This window comes from Somniosus microcephalus, chromosome 10 (genome assembly GCF_052327205.1).
Source record: "Somniosus microcephalus isolate GS21.2 chromosome 10, FLI_Smic_1.0, whole genome shotgun sequence".
Taxonomy (NCBI): Eukaryota; Metazoa; Chordata; class Chondrichthyes; order Squaliformes; family Somniosidae; genus Somniosus; species Somniosus microcephalus.
The window spans coordinates 181,440,008-181,458,866 of NC_140996.1; the positions used below are offsets into that span (position 1 = coordinate 181,440,008).

General features: G+C 40.4%; 1 protein-coding gene and 2 long non-coding RNA genes across 3 annotated transcripts in view; 2 read left to right on the forward strand and 1 right to left on the reverse strand.

The window, feature by feature from the left end:
- LOC147111903 (uncharacterized) overlaps positions 1 to 3,602 on the forward strand; it is a 69,996-nt gene extending 66,394 nt beyond the window's left edge. Inside the window, exon 3 of the long non-coding RNA XR_015079765.1 lies at positions 2,192 to 3,602. This is a non-coding gene — a long non-coding RNA (uncharacterized LOC147111903). The remainder of the gene's footprint in view (positions 1 to 2,191) is intronic.
- flt1 (fms related receptor tyrosine kinase 1) overlaps positions 1 to 18,859 on the reverse strand; it is a 245,006-nt gene that overhangs the window by 202,881 nt on the left and 23,266 nt on the right. Inside the window, exons 2-5 of the mRNA XM_085999287.1 lie at positions 18,128 to 18,215; positions 15,037 to 15,254; positions 8,236 to 8,360; positions 3,597 to 3,756 (exon numbers count right to left, since the gene is read on the reverse strand). Of these exons, the coding sequence (XP_085855413.1) occupies positions 3,597 to 3,756; positions 8,236 to 8,360; positions 15,037 to 15,254; positions 18,128 to 18,215 (591 nt within the window). The remainder of the gene's footprint in view (positions 1 to 3,596; positions 3,757 to 8,235; positions 8,361 to 15,036; positions 15,255 to 18,127; positions 18,216 to 18,859) is intronic.
- On the forward strand, positions 5,305 to 18,132 carry LOC147111904 (uncharacterized). The gene is made up of 3 exons (XR_015079766.1): positions 5,305 to 7,352; positions 13,592 to 13,681; positions 16,628 to 18,132. It is a non-coding gene; the product is annotated as an uncharacterized LOC147111904 (long non-coding RNA).

An 18,859-nucleotide genomic window follows, 5' to 3' on the forward strand; every position in this document is an offset into this window, starting at 1 on the left:
GAGACTTGGTGGGAGTTAGGACATGGGCAGCTGAGCTTTGGATGACCTCAAGTTTACGTAATGCAGAATGTGGGAGGCCAGCCAGGAGTGGGTTGGAATTGTCAAGTCTAGAGGTAACAAAGGCATGGATGAGGGTTTCAGCAGCAGATGAGTTATGCTGTGGATGTGTGGTCAGAAGCTCATTTCAGGGTCAAATATGACACCAAGGTTGCAAACTGTGGTTCAGCCTCAGACAGATGTTAGGGAGAGGGATGGAATCAGTGACTAGGGAACAGAGTTTGTGGCAGGGACCAAAAACAATGGCTTTGGTCTTCGCAATATTTAATTGGAGAAAATTTCTGCGCATCCAGGACTGGATGTCGGAGAAGCGGCCTGAAAATTTAGAGACCGAGGAAGTGACGTCATTAGCATTCACAATTGACAAATTGGACAGAAAAACAAAAGGGCATTAAAATTAAACATATATTTTTGTAACTCATCTTTGAAAGGGGAATTATTTAAAAAATTTGAGATTTCTACTTCAAATCAAAATTCAAAAAGTTACATGTTCTTTCAGTGAAAAGATATAGATATGTCTCACTGAAAAATGCATGTTTATTAGTACTTATTGGAATTTAAAACTAAAACTGTACCTCATGAATTTTCTATTCAAATCTAAATATATATAATATTTATATAATTATTGCGTATCTAAGTGAAAGGCAGTACAAGAACATACTGTAGATTTCTAATTTAATACATATTGGCCTAGAAATTGAGTGGGGTTAGCGCCCAATTAGAGGCGCTAGAGGGCCTTGCGCCGGAATTATAGCCGCTTCGGAAATTGATTTGGGCCCTACCATCGGCGTTAGCCGGTAGCGCTGCGCCGGCACCGATTACGTCATCGGTGTGCGCAGCGTCCTGGTTGCCGTGGTAACGCGGCCGGACGCCGAAATTCAGTTGCGGCCGCCTCGCCCGTGGCAGCCGCAACCAATGATTTTTCAAAAGTTTCTTGCTGGACTTAGCGCCGGCGCATTAATGTGGCGCGGCGGCCGGCCGCTTTCCCGGCGGCCGCCTGCCCGCACCTCCCTCCCCGGACTCCTCCACCAACCCCCCGCGGCACAGATGTGTGTGGGCCTCGAGCCCGGCACTTCTCCGAGGTGCCGGGCTCATTTTTCGTGCGATTCCACCGGCCAGCGGTCGGCTGCAGGCAGCTCCTCCTTAACAGAAGGAGGAGGCCTGCAGTACCCCAGCCTGCCGCACCGCATCGGGTGCCGCAGCGGGGGATTAGCACCGCAATCCTGCATTCAGCGCCCATTGCGAGGCGCTGACACCCTCCATTAGCGCCCGCAGCCATCTGGGCGCGGCGCAGCTGAATTTTTGGCGGGCGCAGCGGCAATTAACGCTGGCACTAAATTTCGGGCGCTACAGCCCTGGCGGAGGCAAACTCAATTTCTAGGCCATTTTTCCTTAACAGAAACGGACTGCAGGTCAATCAGAGGGTGAATCATCTGGTAAACAGTTGCGGACCTTCGAGCAATTGGTTACACTGACGCAACCAGACAAGAGTCTCTGTAGAATGATGCATGACTTGGGGGCGGGGGCACAAAGTGGGTAGGCAAAAAGAGGAGGGCATACTTATAAAAAAAAAAATCAGCATTAGAAATTCACAGCAAGTCAGTACCATAAATATAATGGCCCAGATATTCCGATTCCTACGGGGGGGTACGAGCTGTGTACCCACCCGTAGGGACATTGGAAATGCCGGTTTCAGGCATACACTGTGCATGCGCTGAAAAACGGCATTTCCAATCTGTCAAGAATGGTCTTGACAGATCCTCTGGCTGTCCGGGAGAAGGGTCTCTGCGGATGGAGAGTTCCGTTTTCTGGAGCCCCTCCGCCCGCAGGAAACCCTTACAATTCTTACACCTGGTAAAAGCAGGCGTAAGGCCTGCTTTTACCAGGATAAGAGTTCAAAAAAGTTTTTTTTTTAAATTTCACTGATTTATCATTTTAAAATACTTTTTAAAAAAAGGTAAGTTTATTTTTAGCCCCATAAAAAACTTTAATTATTTTTTTCAAAAAATTAAATTTTTGTTTAAAATACTTAATTTATTGTAATTTCAAGTCATTTTAAAAATGTAATTTGAAAAAAAATGTATTTAAAGTTTTACTGTGTTTTTGGGGTGATCGCCATTCATATATTTGACAGGTCTTCCCATGGCCCACGTGATCCCAGGAATGCTGCGAACTACATGCGCCCCTGGGATACATGGGCCCTGCACACTTCAAGTTTGGAGAGGCCCAGGAGCGGAAGCGTGTGCGTCCCGGGAGCCCTCAGGTAAGTGCGTAGATTTTTCCAGATCGCAGGCCTCCGCCAGTATGACAGAAATCAGATGTATTTAAATTAGAAGAGAGCAATGTGATGGGCTGCGCTAAACATGGCTTCACAACAACTAAAAGATAGCGCTATAAGATCAACTTAAACAGGTTTGAAATAAAATTGCAAAATAAAAATAGTACTCCGATGTAGAAACCATAGCCTGCTAATTTGCTCTTAGCTTCTGCTTACTGTCAACCCCATGGACTACAGAATCATAGTCATCCTTACAAACAGATGTTTTTGTGTTCCTGCAGAATCATCATTACAATTTTTCAAGACTTAATGATAATGTAGAGCTACAGTAAGCTGCAGAGTCATACTCCAGCAAGAGTGGGTGACTTCAGGACAGAACATTAAGAAGGGAAAGATAGGAAGAAGAAAGGCACCAACTGAAAGCATATCAGGCATTAAAACAGTATTCACAATAATATTCAGAAGATTATGTTAAATAAATTACATCAGGAAGATCTATAACACATGGGAGTCATTAAAACTGAGAGTAAGAATGTTACTTCCTGCCTCTGAAAGCTAATATTTGTATAAAGTATTTGGCAAATATACAACCTTAATTAACAAGTCCGATGCACTTTAAAGAATGAAATTAATTAATTCTATAAATATTCAAATTCTTACAAGTATAGCACTGAAATGTTTAAAGAATCTGTCTGTTCCAGTGATGTCCTGCACAGCAGACCAGTGCTGAGTGCTGTGATTTATGCAAGGCAACCTTTTAATCTTGGATCTGATGTCAGGGTAGGCTTTCCAAATCTTCCAAATTGATGTGTTGCTAGGGTGAGATGAAGTAAGGTGGGAGGAGGCTTAGGTGGAGTACAAAGACCGGCATGGACCTGTTGGCCCAAATGTTCCGTTTCTGTGCTGTGAATGTAATACTATGTAAAATCCGAGGAAACATTTGAGGGTGAAGATTTAGCCAAGCATTAAAGGTGCTAGGTACAGTCAAATTGGCCAGGAATGAATTGGCTGCTTTGGGCCCCCAAAAGCGTTGGGTTGTCACAAGACATGCTACATGTTTTTTTTAAAACTTAAACGTAGGATTTGAATGTAATTCACACAGCATATGACCACAAAGTATCTAGCACACAAACATCATTATCTGTGACTCAGTCATCAGCCTGGTAGAGAATTGTTTGGTGGATATGAAAGTACAATACAATGAATATACACAGACCAGTTATAATAATGGCAAATAACAAAAGGAAGTGCAGCTACAAACCCTGTCTGTGTGTTAAATAATAAGAATGAAACGTCTTTCCATTCACAGTGGTTTCACACGTCAGCAGACCAATAAATTTGTACGTGGGTCTGGGAATAACAAAGCCTCGTTTGCTGTCCCACATAACCTCCTTTCCATCAATGGTAAAGGATAAGGAATTCTAAAAGTACAAAGACAGAAGTTATGTTATTACAGTGAATTACCGCAGGGTGTGAAGAAATTGATAAGGGCATTTCTGTATTGAAGGGCAAGGTGATTAAAATATTGCCTCAAAATTCATTAATTGCTGGGAAGACAAAAGCAATAATTTCAAACAATACACCAGATTATTAGCAAGCCTATTTAAATAACTTTCCACTTCTTTTAATTTATGGATGTCTACTAATACAACATGGCATTTATCCAGAGTGAGGGTAGTTACTATTTGAAAAAAACTATTCAGAAATCACAAATAGGACAAAGATTTATCTGAAGAGGACCTTTGTTTAACCCTTTCCTCTCCTAGGCCTCTTCCATCTCAGTTTGTTCCTCCTAATATAACCTTTTACTAACTTACAATTGATTATTTTCCAGAAGATTTTTATTACAGTGCAGATTTTTTGAAATATGTTAAAGTGCAATAGTATAATTTTCTAAGACATAAATTAGCAAAAAAATACAAAATTGTAATTATTATTATTATTCTTGTATGGTGTGCTTCAAAGCATAATAAATGCACTAGAATAGTAATCTTATTCCTTGTAAGACTGGTGTTTGTCTCTGATTATTTGCTACAGATCCAGTTCAATTCCAACATCAGTGGATCAAAAATTGCTGATCTGAATTATTTTGTATACCGCTCAAATGTGCCTCTTACATTTTTTCTGTTAATTTTTTTAAGCCATTTCATATTGAATCTAATTTCCCTTTTTTTAGTTCTCTATCATAATACGTCTGCATCTAAAATTATACCTCCCATATGATCCAATTTCACCCATTGTATTTACACTTTCATCTTTTCTCCTTCCATGTTAATAAATGCCATGCGGTATGTTCCTTATCCAGCTAGTTTTCAGTTCCCACGGGTTCGTCCCTAATAAAGGCGCAAAAATTGAATGTCAACTAACCGTTTTCTTCATCAGAGCATTGAAACTGCAGAAATTTTTTCAATCCACAATAGTCTCTGAATATACAGTACTAAGAAATGTTAGTTGTTTGTAACCTCTTTACTGTGACACAAGTTATGTCCCAAATGATCAATGTGACCTTGGCTTTTCCTCATGTGGTGTGATCGGAGATTGGATTGCCATTGACAGGAATCGAAGCTTAAGTTAGCAAGGTTAGCACTTTGGTGGTTGATATTTTATTTTTATTTAAATCACCATAGAATGTATTAAAAGATTCTGGTGTGCTTTAACATGATTTATAACACATGATAGACAAGTGTAAAATTCTAAGTTATGTTATAACTAATTATTTCCACATTGACTGCATTAGAATTTTTTTTTTTAAATATCCAACATTTTAAATGAAAGGATTTCTTAAATGATATGTTTCATTCAACGATGTTCATGACAAAAATCTGCTAAGCAGCTTTCTCCTCTGTACACCGAGCACTAAACACATTCTAAAAATGAACCAGTTTGCTAGGAGACTGACAGAGAGATGCACTTTCAAGAACACTTGGTAAGCCTTACCTATCATATTTAACTTGGGTGATAAGCAGATGATTCAGCTGTGGGGCCTGGTAAACCTCATATTACAATCTGAATTCTTACTGACCACACTCATTCACCACACAGTACCTTCTCCCACAAAGCAATCTTTATATCTGTACCTTATGCAGCTGACCTATCACCAATAAAATGCTCACTTCAGGGCTTTCTGATCACAGGGCTGGAGTCCCAAGGCTATCTCATATGACAATCTGTCAGCAACACTTAAAAACAGATGAAATGCATCTCACGTGGGGAAAAAAGATAAATGGAAGAGTTTCACAGTTGCAAAACATATCACCTGAAAGGCCTGGAGACTGAAATGGAGTTCCTTAGCTTGCGCCCCACAGCCTGCCCCTAGCTACAAGTACAGATTCTATTAGCAGTAGAGATACCTTTGTTGGTCAGAAGTCAATAACACATTCACTCCCACTTTCACTTTCAGCTGAAGAACATTGCATGGAGGACAAATTCCATGGGCACAAAAACCATTAAAATTTGCATCAGTACTTGGTCAGTGGCTGCTATATGGAGTGCTACACCATAGTAGCCAGCTTTATCTCAGGGAGAGGAAAAGGTATAGTCATCCCAGTTCCGTTGGCTGAGCAGGGACTGGCATTAAAGGCGGTTACAGAAAAATCTACGCCACAGAGAACTCCACCCTCTCGGCGGAAGGCAGTTACATTGTGAGCAGCTCTCATGGGAAGAAAGGGGCAACAAAAAAAACCAAGGATAAAAATAAAGCAAGCCCCATAGATTACACTTTGCCAACTAAGTGCTTTGATGCAAAAGGAAAAAAACAATATGAAACAAATGTAGTGACATAGACTTTTCTCATGTTTTTTCAGTAAAGAGTTCTACAGGGTGGGACAGGAGGGATGCCTCGAATAGAATGTAATAAATGTGACTATGGGCCTATCTCACTGACTTCCTGTCAACACAGGATACAGACCTACTGTCTCTGCTCTGTGCTGCCAACTTGGGTATAATATGGAAACTCCTGCTTGTGGTTTACACTGCTTAATGGGAAATATTTTCTTCCTACTACCCAGACTGTGATATATCCTTTCGAAATATACATTGGCAAGTAGAGAGTCGGGAATTATTATTTGTATGTTTACACCTACAAAAAAAGGCAGTGAAATGAAATGTACTTTGGAACACTTGTTGCAGTTTAAGTGACTTGTAGTAAAGTGACATAAATTTCAGAGTATACCATGATTATTCTTGGACCACCATAAACCTAGCAAACCTTGCATTTCAAATTTGCTTCAAATAATCATTACGTAGAAATTAATCAAACTGAGTAAGTTAGAAATGTTTAGTATTACTGACATGTATTAACACTTTTCATTCAACTTTGTTTAATATGGCCAGGACTAAATAACTGGATTTAAAAAATCTTTGCATTGTTATTGATATATGTGATCTTTTTCATTTCAAATTTATATTAATTTTATCTTTCTTTCTATTAATTTAAATTCTTTCTTTTCTCATATTGCTAATTTTTCTTCTGGTGTTCTTACCTGTTTACTTTCCTCATTATATAGGTGTTTGCCTACACTTTAGCAGTCACTCCATTTCAAAACAATTCACAGTATTAGAAGCACTTCAAGCTGTTTGAGGGATGTGATAAGATGCTATATAAATTCAATTTTTTCTTTTCCTTCTGGTAGAAATGTCTTAATCTGATTTCTTACTTCCTTTAATATTTTCCGGTGTTTTTTTTATCTTAAGGCTCCAGGTGGCAGTAAAAACAATTGCTTCCTGTCCCACCAGTAGCAGATGCTGGGAAAGGGACAGAGGGAGTGAGAAAAAGAGGGAGGAGCGATCATGAAATGTCCATTGGATGCAGTCCTGATCCCTGCGTAAGAAGCTACACTGCATAGTCTCTGCACTCGCCTACTTTCTCCCCATCTCCGAAGATATGGTACTGGTTGTATCCACCTCAGAAAGAATGAAAGGCTGAGTGAACCAGGATTTGAACCCAAGATCTTTTGGCCATCGTACAGCACTCAAATCACTGACTTAGCCAACCTCAGTAGAGGAATCACAGGTCAAGGTTAGTGGACTTATAAGAGAAGATTGCAGGAACAGCAGTCGAAATTAGGGATCGACAGGAATGGAGGATGGGAGCAGCATTTCAAAATGGATTGACTGAGGAGAAAGCTTAGTGCTATAGTTGTTCCAAGTGGTCCTACATTCAACCCAATGCCATACTTACAATGTCTGGCAATTAACTGTGGCAGAAAGTTTTTACTATATAAGCCCGTCTGCCTGTGCTCACTGCCGGTGCTCATAGCTGGATAAAGCTACAAAATGCTCTAATGAGGAGGTGTGAAGACCAGCACAGACATCCTAGACTGTTACTAAAACCACTTCTTAAATCTTGGAGGGAACATATATAACAAAAAAAAATTTAAACTAAGGTTTACAATTTTTCAGATTAATCAGAGACTACTATGAATAAAAAAGTCATCTACATTTCTTACACAAATTAGACTATAAATATTCCACATCAAACAGTACACAGATTTTATTGTAGATGACATTTGATAGCTTTTAAAATGCATACTCATTCTCTGTGAAGGAAAATCAGTCCTCAAAAAATTAAATGAAAGCAATAAGTGATTTTTGAATTGAACAGAAATTGGTAGACCAGCATGATTAGTCTATAAAGCTGAATGCAACCAAACTGAAGAGTGAAATTTGTTACCATTTTCAGAATGGTTGCTGATATATTTGTTCACAATTTGGCTTACAGTCCCATTGTATATTTATTCTGAACTCTTCAGGTGCCAAGCAGGTTAAATCAGTTTGATAAATAAACAATCGTTATCAACATCAGTTAATGGATTCAGAAAACAACTCATGGAACAAATTCTTGAAGCACTGAAGTGCTACTAGTTGTTAGCAGTGGTCTGTAAATACCCCATCCAACCTACCATTTTCAAAGTGACAGTGAGATCTGGGGCTGTGATCCTGCATGGAATAAGTAGCCTCTTCCCTTCGGTCATGTACACAACTTTGGGAACATCTGTGTGTTGCTCTACAAATGCACTGTGTTTGTCTGAAACAGAAGCAACATTTTTATTCAGTTAAAATGTAAAAAATAAGATAATGCCTTTTGTGATGCAGAAAGATGCCAGCCCAAAGACAGAGTCCAGTTAGAGTTCACCTAAGTCTGCATGAAAGTACATACAACCTGAAGTTACAGAACTGCACTGACATTCTTCCCAAGACCTATCAGAATAAAAGCTGAAGTTTGATTGTGTCAGTGTTTTTCACTAAAAATGGCAGTTGTCTAAAACAGTCTGCATCCGCAACATAATCACTTTACAGATACATAAATCTTTAAGCAGATGAATATCTTTAAGGTAGTTTCTCAAGTATACCAGGTACTGTGAGGCTTCGCAGACTTTCTCTATTCTTGCCATGGTTGTGAATCTCAGTGTCACAGATGCTCTTGCATTACGGGTATCAATAATCCACTGCCACTGAAAGCACCCAATGGGTATCCGAGTTCATTTGCACTACAGTTCCAATTAGAATGTGTGCCAGGAACAGAACACAATGCTAACGTATGGATGAATGGTGTGATGGGGCATATGCATGATGCAATTCCAATAGACTATTTATTTCTTTATAACAGCAGAGGTCTTACAACTGTTCAGCCTAATAGTAACTGGCTTCTATTTGAATATTATCAGGTTTTCAAAGGTGAGTCAAACCAGACGCAGTGCTATGCTACAGTTATTCTGGGTGGACAGTCTAAATGCTGCAAACATAATCTATTATATCTTAGGATGCAGTTATACTACAAGAACTGCTTATAGCAACGTGAAAATAGCAGCCCTGAATTATACTGTTGGGTCAAAATTGCTGTCAAGTGAATAAAACAAAACTCTGTGCAATAGTGCTTGGGCATGTGCAGAACTTTGCTCATTGGCATATATATACTGGTTAAAGTTTAACAATCACCTGGAAACTTTCAACCATATCCTGTATCTCCCTCCCCTAGCATCTCTGCCTTGCTACTCTGCTCCCCCCAACCCCCACCACCTTCAAACGCCTCCTTTAAATTATCCTCTTTGATACGGCTTTTTCCCCTTTTGCCTCCACTTTCCATTGAGTGTCCATTTGCCAATCACAGCCTTGTAAAGATCTGAGATGTCTCTTTGTGCGTAGCTCTTTAGAAATAGGGGCCTAGAAATTAGCTATAGCCCCGCCAGCTCGCTGGCGGCCAGAATTTACCGCTGGGCGCGGAGCCACTCGCGCCCAGCCGATATTCAGTTTCAGCGCCCAAAGTCGAGGACGGCCGCTGTTCAAGGGTGTGGCCGCCCCCGCTTGGGGCGCTGAAACTGAATATCGGCGCGCTAGTGGCCGCAGCGCCACCCGCAGCGGAGCGGCAGGCTGCGGTACTGCAGGCCTTCCTCCCTCTCTTAAGGGGGAGGTGCCTGCAGCAGCCGGAGCCCCAATCGCGAGTGCCGGCAAAAGAGCCCAGCACAACGGAGAAGTGCCGGGCTCCCGGAAACCAGCCGGCAATGCCGTGGGGGGGGGGGGGGGAGGTGGAGGAGGCCGGGGAAGGAGGTGCGGGCAGGCGGCTGCCGAAAAAGTGGCCGGCCGCACCTCCACCTTAAAGCGCCCCACTAAGGCTGCTGTACGGACCCGGTCTCCGAATGTTATTAGCGGCCGCCACAGAAGAGGCGGCCGCTACTGAAGATGGGGGTCGGGCCGGTGTCGGGGCGGTACCGGGACGCTGCGCACACCGATGACGTCATCGGTGGCGGCGCAGCGCTAACGGCTACCGCCGCAATTAGCGCGTCAATGAAGTTCGCCCGAAGTTTGCAGACTGGCGCAGAAGCCCTCTTTGGGCAGTAACTGGGCGCAAAGCCCACTGAATTTCTAGGCCAGGCTGTTTTAAAACTAGTTTTATACAGCAGCTTCACACGCAAGTTATACTTTCATACAAAACCAAAAATTACTGTTCAGCAATGCAAAAACTGCAGTTTAATTGGACTATGATTCATTTCATAATTCTCAACCAAACCACAGTAACCATGGAATGGCACTGTTCAAAGCTACAGAGTAGTCCAACCCTTCTCTCTCAGTGGATCTAATAACTCACATCTAATCAGACTATTCCCAACTTTGTCTTACAGACTTATTCCCTAGCTGTTTCAGTATATTTTGAGTAAAGCATTTCTATTGTCTGTGATCCCACACAAAGAAAAAAGCCAGAAGGAAAAAGATACCCTGAGGACCATTTAATCAGATGAAAGCCTGGATTTGTTTTCTTTTCGTTTGAGGAAAGTTGTATTCTTAAAAAAAAATTTAAAGTGTTATTTTGTTACATAATACACGCCCTCAACAATCATTACCAGGGAGCAAAAATAATTACTCCCTTGTGGACTATTCAAAAATGGCACAAAATTAAGAAAAAATCTACTTCCATGCATAAATAATATTGCCATGTGGCTTCCTGAGACTCACCATCTCATTGTAGAAATAATGAGAAGTGTTAGGAAGAGTTGCTGGGCATTGCTGCATGCAGACATAATGTCACCAGCAACTGAAGCCAGCAGTACACCTATGGGACTGCCACTTACCTTAACCTCAATGCCATCACTGCTGAGAACTGGAGCAGGAAGTGACAGCCATACATAGCAACCAGTACAGTGAGGTCCAGTAATTCTGCCATAGGCAGATTTTCTTTTTAAAACTGAGACCCTTTACAAAATTAAAAATATGAAACTAGAGATATTTTATGCAGATAGAAGTAATTGTAATTTTCACAAAACCCTAATTTGCAAGGTCCCACTTTTGATTGCTGGTCTAACTGACCTTAAACAGGGCGGCAGTGCTGCAATTAGCCTCAGCACCCCTGGGTTATGGTAAAATCAGTCAGGGTTTCCATTCATCATTGTTATCTAATGACGCCTGTTGGAAATACATGTGTGGGGACAATGGTTGAGGATAGGGCTGTGCTGTCCCCTGTGTTTAAAATTAAATATGAACTAATAACGTTGTACTCATTGTATTGCTCTGGAAAAGCTTCTGCAAGGAAGCAATGATCCAACTCATAATTACCCACATTGAGAACCAACAACAACATTTATATACCACCTTTCACATCAGAAAATGTCCCAAGGTGCTTCACAGGAGCGTAATAAGACAACAATTGACACAAGCCAAAGGAGATATTAGGACAGGTAACTAAAAGCTTGGTCAAAGAGATAGGTTTTAAGGACAGTCTTAAAGGAGGAGAAAGAGGTAGAGAGACAGAGGGGTTTAGGGAGAGAATTCCAGAGCTTATGGCTTAGATGGCTAAAGGCATGGCGCAATAGTGGGATGAAGTGTGTGGGGGGATGTACAAGAGACCAGAGTTGAAGGAATGCAGAGTTCTTGGAGTGTTGTAGAGTGGAAGAGGTTTCAGAGATAGAGAGGAGCTAGGCCATGGAAGGATTTGAACATAAGGATAAGAATTTTAAAATTGAGGTGTTGGTGGATCAAAAGCCAATGTAGGTCAGCAAGCACAGGGGTGATAGGTGAGCGGAACATGGTGCGGGTTAGAATATGGGCAGCAGAGTTTTGGTTGAGCTCAAATTTCTGGAGAGTGGAAGCTGGAGGCTGGCCGGGAGAGCATTGGAATAATTGAGTCTGGAGGTAACAGAAGCATGGATGAGGGTTTCAGCAGCGGATATGCTGAGGCAAGGGTGGAGATAGATGTGGAATAACAGTTCAATGCTACTTTTTTGAAAGTTTCTACTTTAACCTGACTTACAAAAAATTGTAGAGCTCTGTCTAGAGGTTCATAGTTTTTTTTAAAGACATCAATAAGTGACATGAAAACAGAATGATAAATTGGCCCAGTCAATTTGTATTTCTGTACTTCACAACTTGTCCTACACGTCCTTACTATTTATTTTCAAATTAATGTATTGGACTCCAAATCCTGTCTTTTCAAATTCAATAATGCTCACCATGTAAGAGTAGACTTCTAAATGATGGGCAGTGAGTAGGAAGGCAGCAATTCAATCAAAGTTGGTAATGGCAGGTAGGACATTGTCAGTATTAATTCTTCATTAGTCTCCCAGTGCCATGATTAAAGGATCCCTCCTATCAGTATTCACTCCCTACCATAGACATACAGGAGATTTAAATTTGTTCTCCTAGTTAAGTATATAATATTCCAGCATTGTTCCTTATTGTAATTCCCAAAACAGCTTTGTTAAAAATAAAATAAGTGTCCCCCCCCCACCAAATGGCTCAGAATGTTTAACCAGTCAGTACTTGAGCCATAAAGACCAGGAAAATCCTGGGATTGATCCCAAGCCTGCACGGAGTTAATTGATCTCCACCAAGGTGCTCGTAGGGGTGCTACAATTGGCTTCAGTGTCACCGAGTTAAGGAGGGGAACATTGGCTAAGATTTCTGCTCCTGATCACTATCCAGCAGGCCTGATGGAAGTGCAAATGCATGGACAGCAAATAAAGGCAAGATCAGGCGTGGTTGAGATGCCTCCCACAGTCAATAGCATTAGCAAGACTCATACATTAATAGTGGACAATTGAACGCCCATAGAACCAGGAGTATTCGGAAGAGAAGAAAAGGGTAGAAAATTGTGGGGGACTTAAAAAGGAAATTCCATGTAAGCTCCAGAAATGGTTGAGATCAGATTCAGTATTACAAAAGAGTAAATTAGTTATCCACATTGCTGATTAGGAGAAAACATTTTTCCAGTATGGTGGAAACAAAATTCAGCATTGTTTAAATCTGAACAAAAATAAATACAGTTGTAGATTATATACAGCACAGTATTTTTAATTACCTAATTGTTAGCAATTGCCCAGTGATAAGATAAATCATTTATAAAATATGTGGCTGATAAGAAAAGTAATTCTAAAAGCATGAGTTAACACTTCCTCTCTAAACTGAAGGCACTTTTGGTGTGGTTTATGTATTTACAAACAATACGAACTCACATATTGCACTTTAAACCTGGGAAAAAGGCAGATCAGTGGCCCTCATGGAGCTAATTTGGGAAGTTGACTAAAACAATGTCCTGCCACAGGAAACAATACAGAGCCACGAGTGATTCTAATTCTACTACAATCTGTTTCCCAAGTACTGATATACACTGAAAACACTGGGGTGATTCTTTTTAACGAAAACCAGCATAGAATACATTGACGTTTATCAAACTGTTGGTTACATTGTAATATACATCAATTAGGTGTCTCACAAGAGCCTCGTTAGAAATACTCAGATGTATTTTCTTTTTGTTTTATTCATTCCCAGGACAGGAGCGTCACTGGCAGGGCCAGCATTTATTATCCATCCCTATTTGCCCTTGCAATCCAACTGGTGAAGGTACTCCCAACAATGCAGGTAGGAAGTTCCAGGATTTTGACACAGCGATGATGAAGGAATGACAATATATGGTGTAAGAGGAAATGTAGCAACAGGGATAGAAGGTTGGTTGGTTGGTAGGAAACAAAGAGATAGGGGGAAATGGGTGGTGTTCGAATTGGAGAAGGGTTGGAAGTGGTGTACCTCAGGGATCAGTGCTGGGTCCACTCTTGTTACATATATATACACACACACACACACATATACACATACATAATGATTTGGACTTGGACAGAGGGATCAGATGACACTGATAAAGCAGGAGGTTTGGCAAATAGCAGAGTTGCAACTTGGCATAGGGAGAAACAGATCAGGAAAGTAAATCCATGACTGAAAAAGTGGTGTGGGAAAGAGAGGTTCCAGTTCATGGAACACTCACTAGTATTGGGACAGGAAGGAGCTGTACTGCTGGACTCATTTCTGACTAATATGTAAGAAGCCCAGCAAGGGAGGAAACACTGCTAGACTTAGTCGTGGGAAATTAACAGGATCAGATAAGAAAAATAAGCATGGGAGAACATCTAGGGAGTAGTGATCACAATACAATAAGGTTTAAGTTAATGATTGAGACATATAGATAATACAAAGACCAAAGTAATAGATTGGATAAAAAAGCCAACTACGAGGGAATGAGGATGGAGTCAAGGAAGGTAAACTGGTGAAAAATATTGACAGACAAAGAAGTAAAACAACAGTGAGTCCACCTGAAACTATAGCTATGTGGAGAGAGTTGAGATATTGAGACAATTTCCATTGCAACAGAGAAGGCTAAGAGAAGGTGTAATAGAATTTATTTAAAATTATGAAGAGTTTTGATAGAATATATAGGAAAAGATTATTTCCTCTTGATGGGTGCCGGTGAGGAGAGAGGCTAAGGAAAATGTCTTTGTGCAAAAGGGTGTTGGAGCATGGAGTGCTTTGTCACAGAGGGTGTTTGAGGCAGAGACCACTCCATCTTTTGAAGGAAAGTAGGATAAATATTTTAAGCAGAGGAAGATACACAACTATGGGGAGACAGCAGTACAGTAGGATTAGTTTTGGATTCCTCCAGCAAAGCACTGGCACTGACACAATGGCCCCATTGGCCTTCTGTGCTGTAAGCTTCTATGGTTGTATGGTCCTACTCTGCATGTCCATGTTTTAACCTCCATATTGGATGTTACTAAAAATTTGGTGTAAATCCGACCTACTTCCTTGCATCTGCATAGTCATTATTTTTTAACATTTTATTTCTAACAGAATCAATAAATCATTCAATGTAAAATGATGGTATAAACTTAGCAGAAACAAAAAGGATATTTTTAAACCAATAATAACTATGATGTTTGTCTTACCCTTGACAAATATATAAACTGCAGTCTTTCTTTGTCGAACATTTGAAGAAGAGCTATTGCAATAATAGTATCCTGTGTCTTTAGCCTGAGCTTTGCTTAAAGTCAGATTACTACAGTAAGGTCTATCGTTGTCCCCACTGTTAAAGTTAATTATACTTAGTCTTTCAGTTCCGTTAATTATATGATCTGGCCAGGACCATAATATTGGTGATGATCCCCTGTGGAAACAAAAAGAAAAACATTACAGTCTAGTTTATTTTTTCTTTGAAAAAAAAATCAGATAACCTTAGAAATATCATCTGTATACTGAAGCTTCAATATTCCCATTTTATTGGCCTGTATATGCAATCAAAAATCAAACCTACGCCCATCCTTTCTTCATGTGTTTCAGTCATCTTAAATAAAAAGAAACCGCAAATGTGGAGATGTGGAATAAAAATAGTAAATGCTGGAAATATACAGCAGGTTGGTCAGCATCTGTAAACAGAAAAGGCCGTTAGGCCTGACAAACCCGTTAGGGCCAGCTTTAACCCCCTGCAGCCAATGAGAACAGGGCATATGGGGGGTCAAAATAACGGCATCCTGGTACTCGTCGTGTATAAGCCACACTCACGCCATGTGCAATTTTAAAAGGTGTATCTGGGGCAGCTTTGGAGGCCAGTGTCCCAGCCAGGTCAGTGCCTCATTGAAATTCAAAATTGGGGTCTGATGACCTAATTCAGACGACATTTTAATGCATTGTCACTCATTCAGCACCTGGTGCCAGCAACAACTGTCGCCAAGGAGCAGCAGAACCAGAAGAGAGCTAATAAAGTAAGTTACTTTTGTTTTTTTTTAAGGTTTTCTTGTGGGCTAGAAGGAGCAGAAGTGCTCCTCCGGGCCCCACAAATAAATCTTGGGTAATAACAACAGGAAACGCTGGAAAAACTCAGCAGGCCAGGCAGCATCGGTGGAGAGAGAAACAGAGTTAACGTTGGGCCTCTTGGGCCTCACTTGCCCCTGGCTTCCCTGCTCCTCCAACTGTGATTGCATCCAACATGCCCAACGCACATAACTGACTGCCGGGGACCACTTCTGTCACACTTGCCCTACTTCCGCCCAGTTTGTTCCTTTGGCTGAGAGTTGCTCTTTCAGTATGGTAATGAGGCCTGGAGTTAAAATGGTCCTGCTCGTCTCTCTTCCCAGGTTAAAATTGGGACTGTTGTGTATTCCCAGCATTGTCTATTTTTAGTTACTTTTTTTTTGCACAAATGTAGTAACTGGAGTTGCTTTGAGCTACAGCACTCAAGGAAACATAACTGGCCGGATTTGAGCTCTTGTATTTTTTATATTTGCAATCAATTTTCTTTGGTTAAAAATCATTTGTATTGTCCAGACCAATATTTTAATGATTAAGAAGTGAACAGCTTTGTAACTCAATAATTTAGATATTTGGTCACAGCCCTAGTGAATGGGCTCAAGTAATGGAATCACCTGACAGTTCAGACTATCAGTCATCTATGAGTGTTGTAAGTATTAGAACTGTGAAAGAATACCTCGTCTTACAGAAAGGAAGAAAAAAACACCTTTTTTTTATCTCCCTGCCTCCTAGCATCTCAAAATGAAATAATGACAACACCATCAGTGGAGAACTCCATCATGCTGTCAACATTTATCTTTATATTTTTCAAACTAAAATGATAGGACTTAAAATAGACTGATTGTTACAGAACATAATACATGTAAAAGTGTAGACTGGTAATGTATGTATCTTACATGACAGAGGATACAATTAACAATTTGCAGATGGATTTAGATCAATTATACATCTGGGCAGACATATGGCAAATTAAATTTGATACTGACAATTGTGAAGTATTGCATACTGGACAAAATGAGCAACATAAATATGCAGCGATGGAAATACAATTGTACAGGGAGACTTAGAAAAGGAATAACAATCAGCTGCAATTTGAGACAATGTGAAGACATTTTTTTAAATAATTAAAATGTTGGGATACACAGTCAGAACAGTGGAGTACAAGTCTAGAAGCTATGCCGAGGCTTTATAATACACTTACTTGTGGTGTTAATTCTCTTCGTGCATTAGCACCCCAGTTAACATGATTACATCAATTCTTGCTCTATTTTAGCACAGTCATTAGCCAATTTATTTTAAACTGGTCTGTACTGCCTGTATATTCTCTGAGAGGTATAGAACCTGGTGCCCTGTATCCTCCTTGAATGGTGTCAGACTCTCTTTAGCTTCATCCTTTGTTGCTCCTTCTCCTCTTCCTTGATAATGGCATAGAGTTGCATTCTCATTGGAAAAAGTCCTACCTACTGCTAAAATGCCCTGACTACGGATGGAGAGAGGGGAGGGTTCTGAAAATCTTCAGGTGGGATGACCCTATGAGAGGCAGTCAGAATCAAATGCAAGTCTTTGTAGGCAGAAATACAAAAAAAAAGTGCTTCCAAGCTGCAGAAATCACTATATAAAATGCCCCGAACCTTCAAGCACACAAATTGCTCACTTCCGGCTTGCTCAGGTGATCCTGACAGCTTCTGCATGTATATCTAAGTGTTTTGTTACCAGAGGGCAATAGCAGTGTAAAACCAGGAAACTCGCAGCTGCTATGTCGCTGGCTCCCACTCTAACACATGCAAATGCCATTGGGACTCGGTGGGCAAATCACAGGAAGGCTCAAAAATACAAATAAACTTTGGGAAGCCTTTTAAAAGCACACAAGTGGTAGAAACAATTTCCCCATTATAAAATTTCCTATGCCATTTATACAACTCTACTGCACAGAAAATAGTGAGGAAGTTCACCCACAAAGAGTACTGATTACTTCAGCTAAATATTTAAAGAGCATTCGGTTGTAAGTAGAGCATGTAGCTTGATATATTATTGTATATATATATATATCACATAAAGGAACTCTTCTAAAATGTTATTTTTCACATCCCATATAAATTCCAATATATTGCCTCATCACGCATCATAATCTGATTTTCTATTTAACACTTTTGTTGAGTAGTAATGGATAGCCTAATGAGAAATCATTTTAATTAAAATGTTTTCTATGTACAAATTTTACTGTAAAATTACCTGCATGTCACATGTAGTGTCTGGTTAATGCTAATGACATGTTGCTTGGCTCTTAGACTAAGTTCAGGACTGAGGAGATCTGATGATCCTGCAAAACAGAAAAATATTTTTTTTAATTTTCCTCATTGGTTTTCAAGCTAACAAAATAACTCTAGGTTTTTATTCCAATTCCGAGTACCCAGTTCCTGCTCAGATGATAAACAATTACAACCATAGCAACAACAACAACAAAAGCACCTTGCATTTATATAGTGCCTTTAATGTAGTAAAACGTCCCAAGGTGCTTCACATGAGCATTATAAAACAAAATTTGACACCAAGCTACATAAGGAGATATTAGGACAGAAAAGAGGTAAGTTTTAAGGAGCATCTAAAAGGAGAAAAGAGAGGTAGAGAGGTGAAGAGGTTTCGGGAGGGAATTCCAGAGCTTAGGGCCTACGCAGCTGAAGGCATGACCACCAATGGTGGAACGATTAAAATCAGGGATGCTCAAGAGGCCAGAATTAGAGGAGCGCAAATATCTCAGAGGGTTGTGGGGCTGGAGGTAGGGAAGGGCAAGGCCATGGAGGGATTTGAAAACAAGGATGAGAAGTTTAAAATTAATGCATTACTTAACCGGGAAGCCAATGAAGGTCAGTGGGCACTGGGGTGATGGGTGAACGAGACGTGGAGCAAATTAGGACACAGGCAGCAGAGTTTTGAATGACCTCAAGTTTACGCAGGGTAGAACGT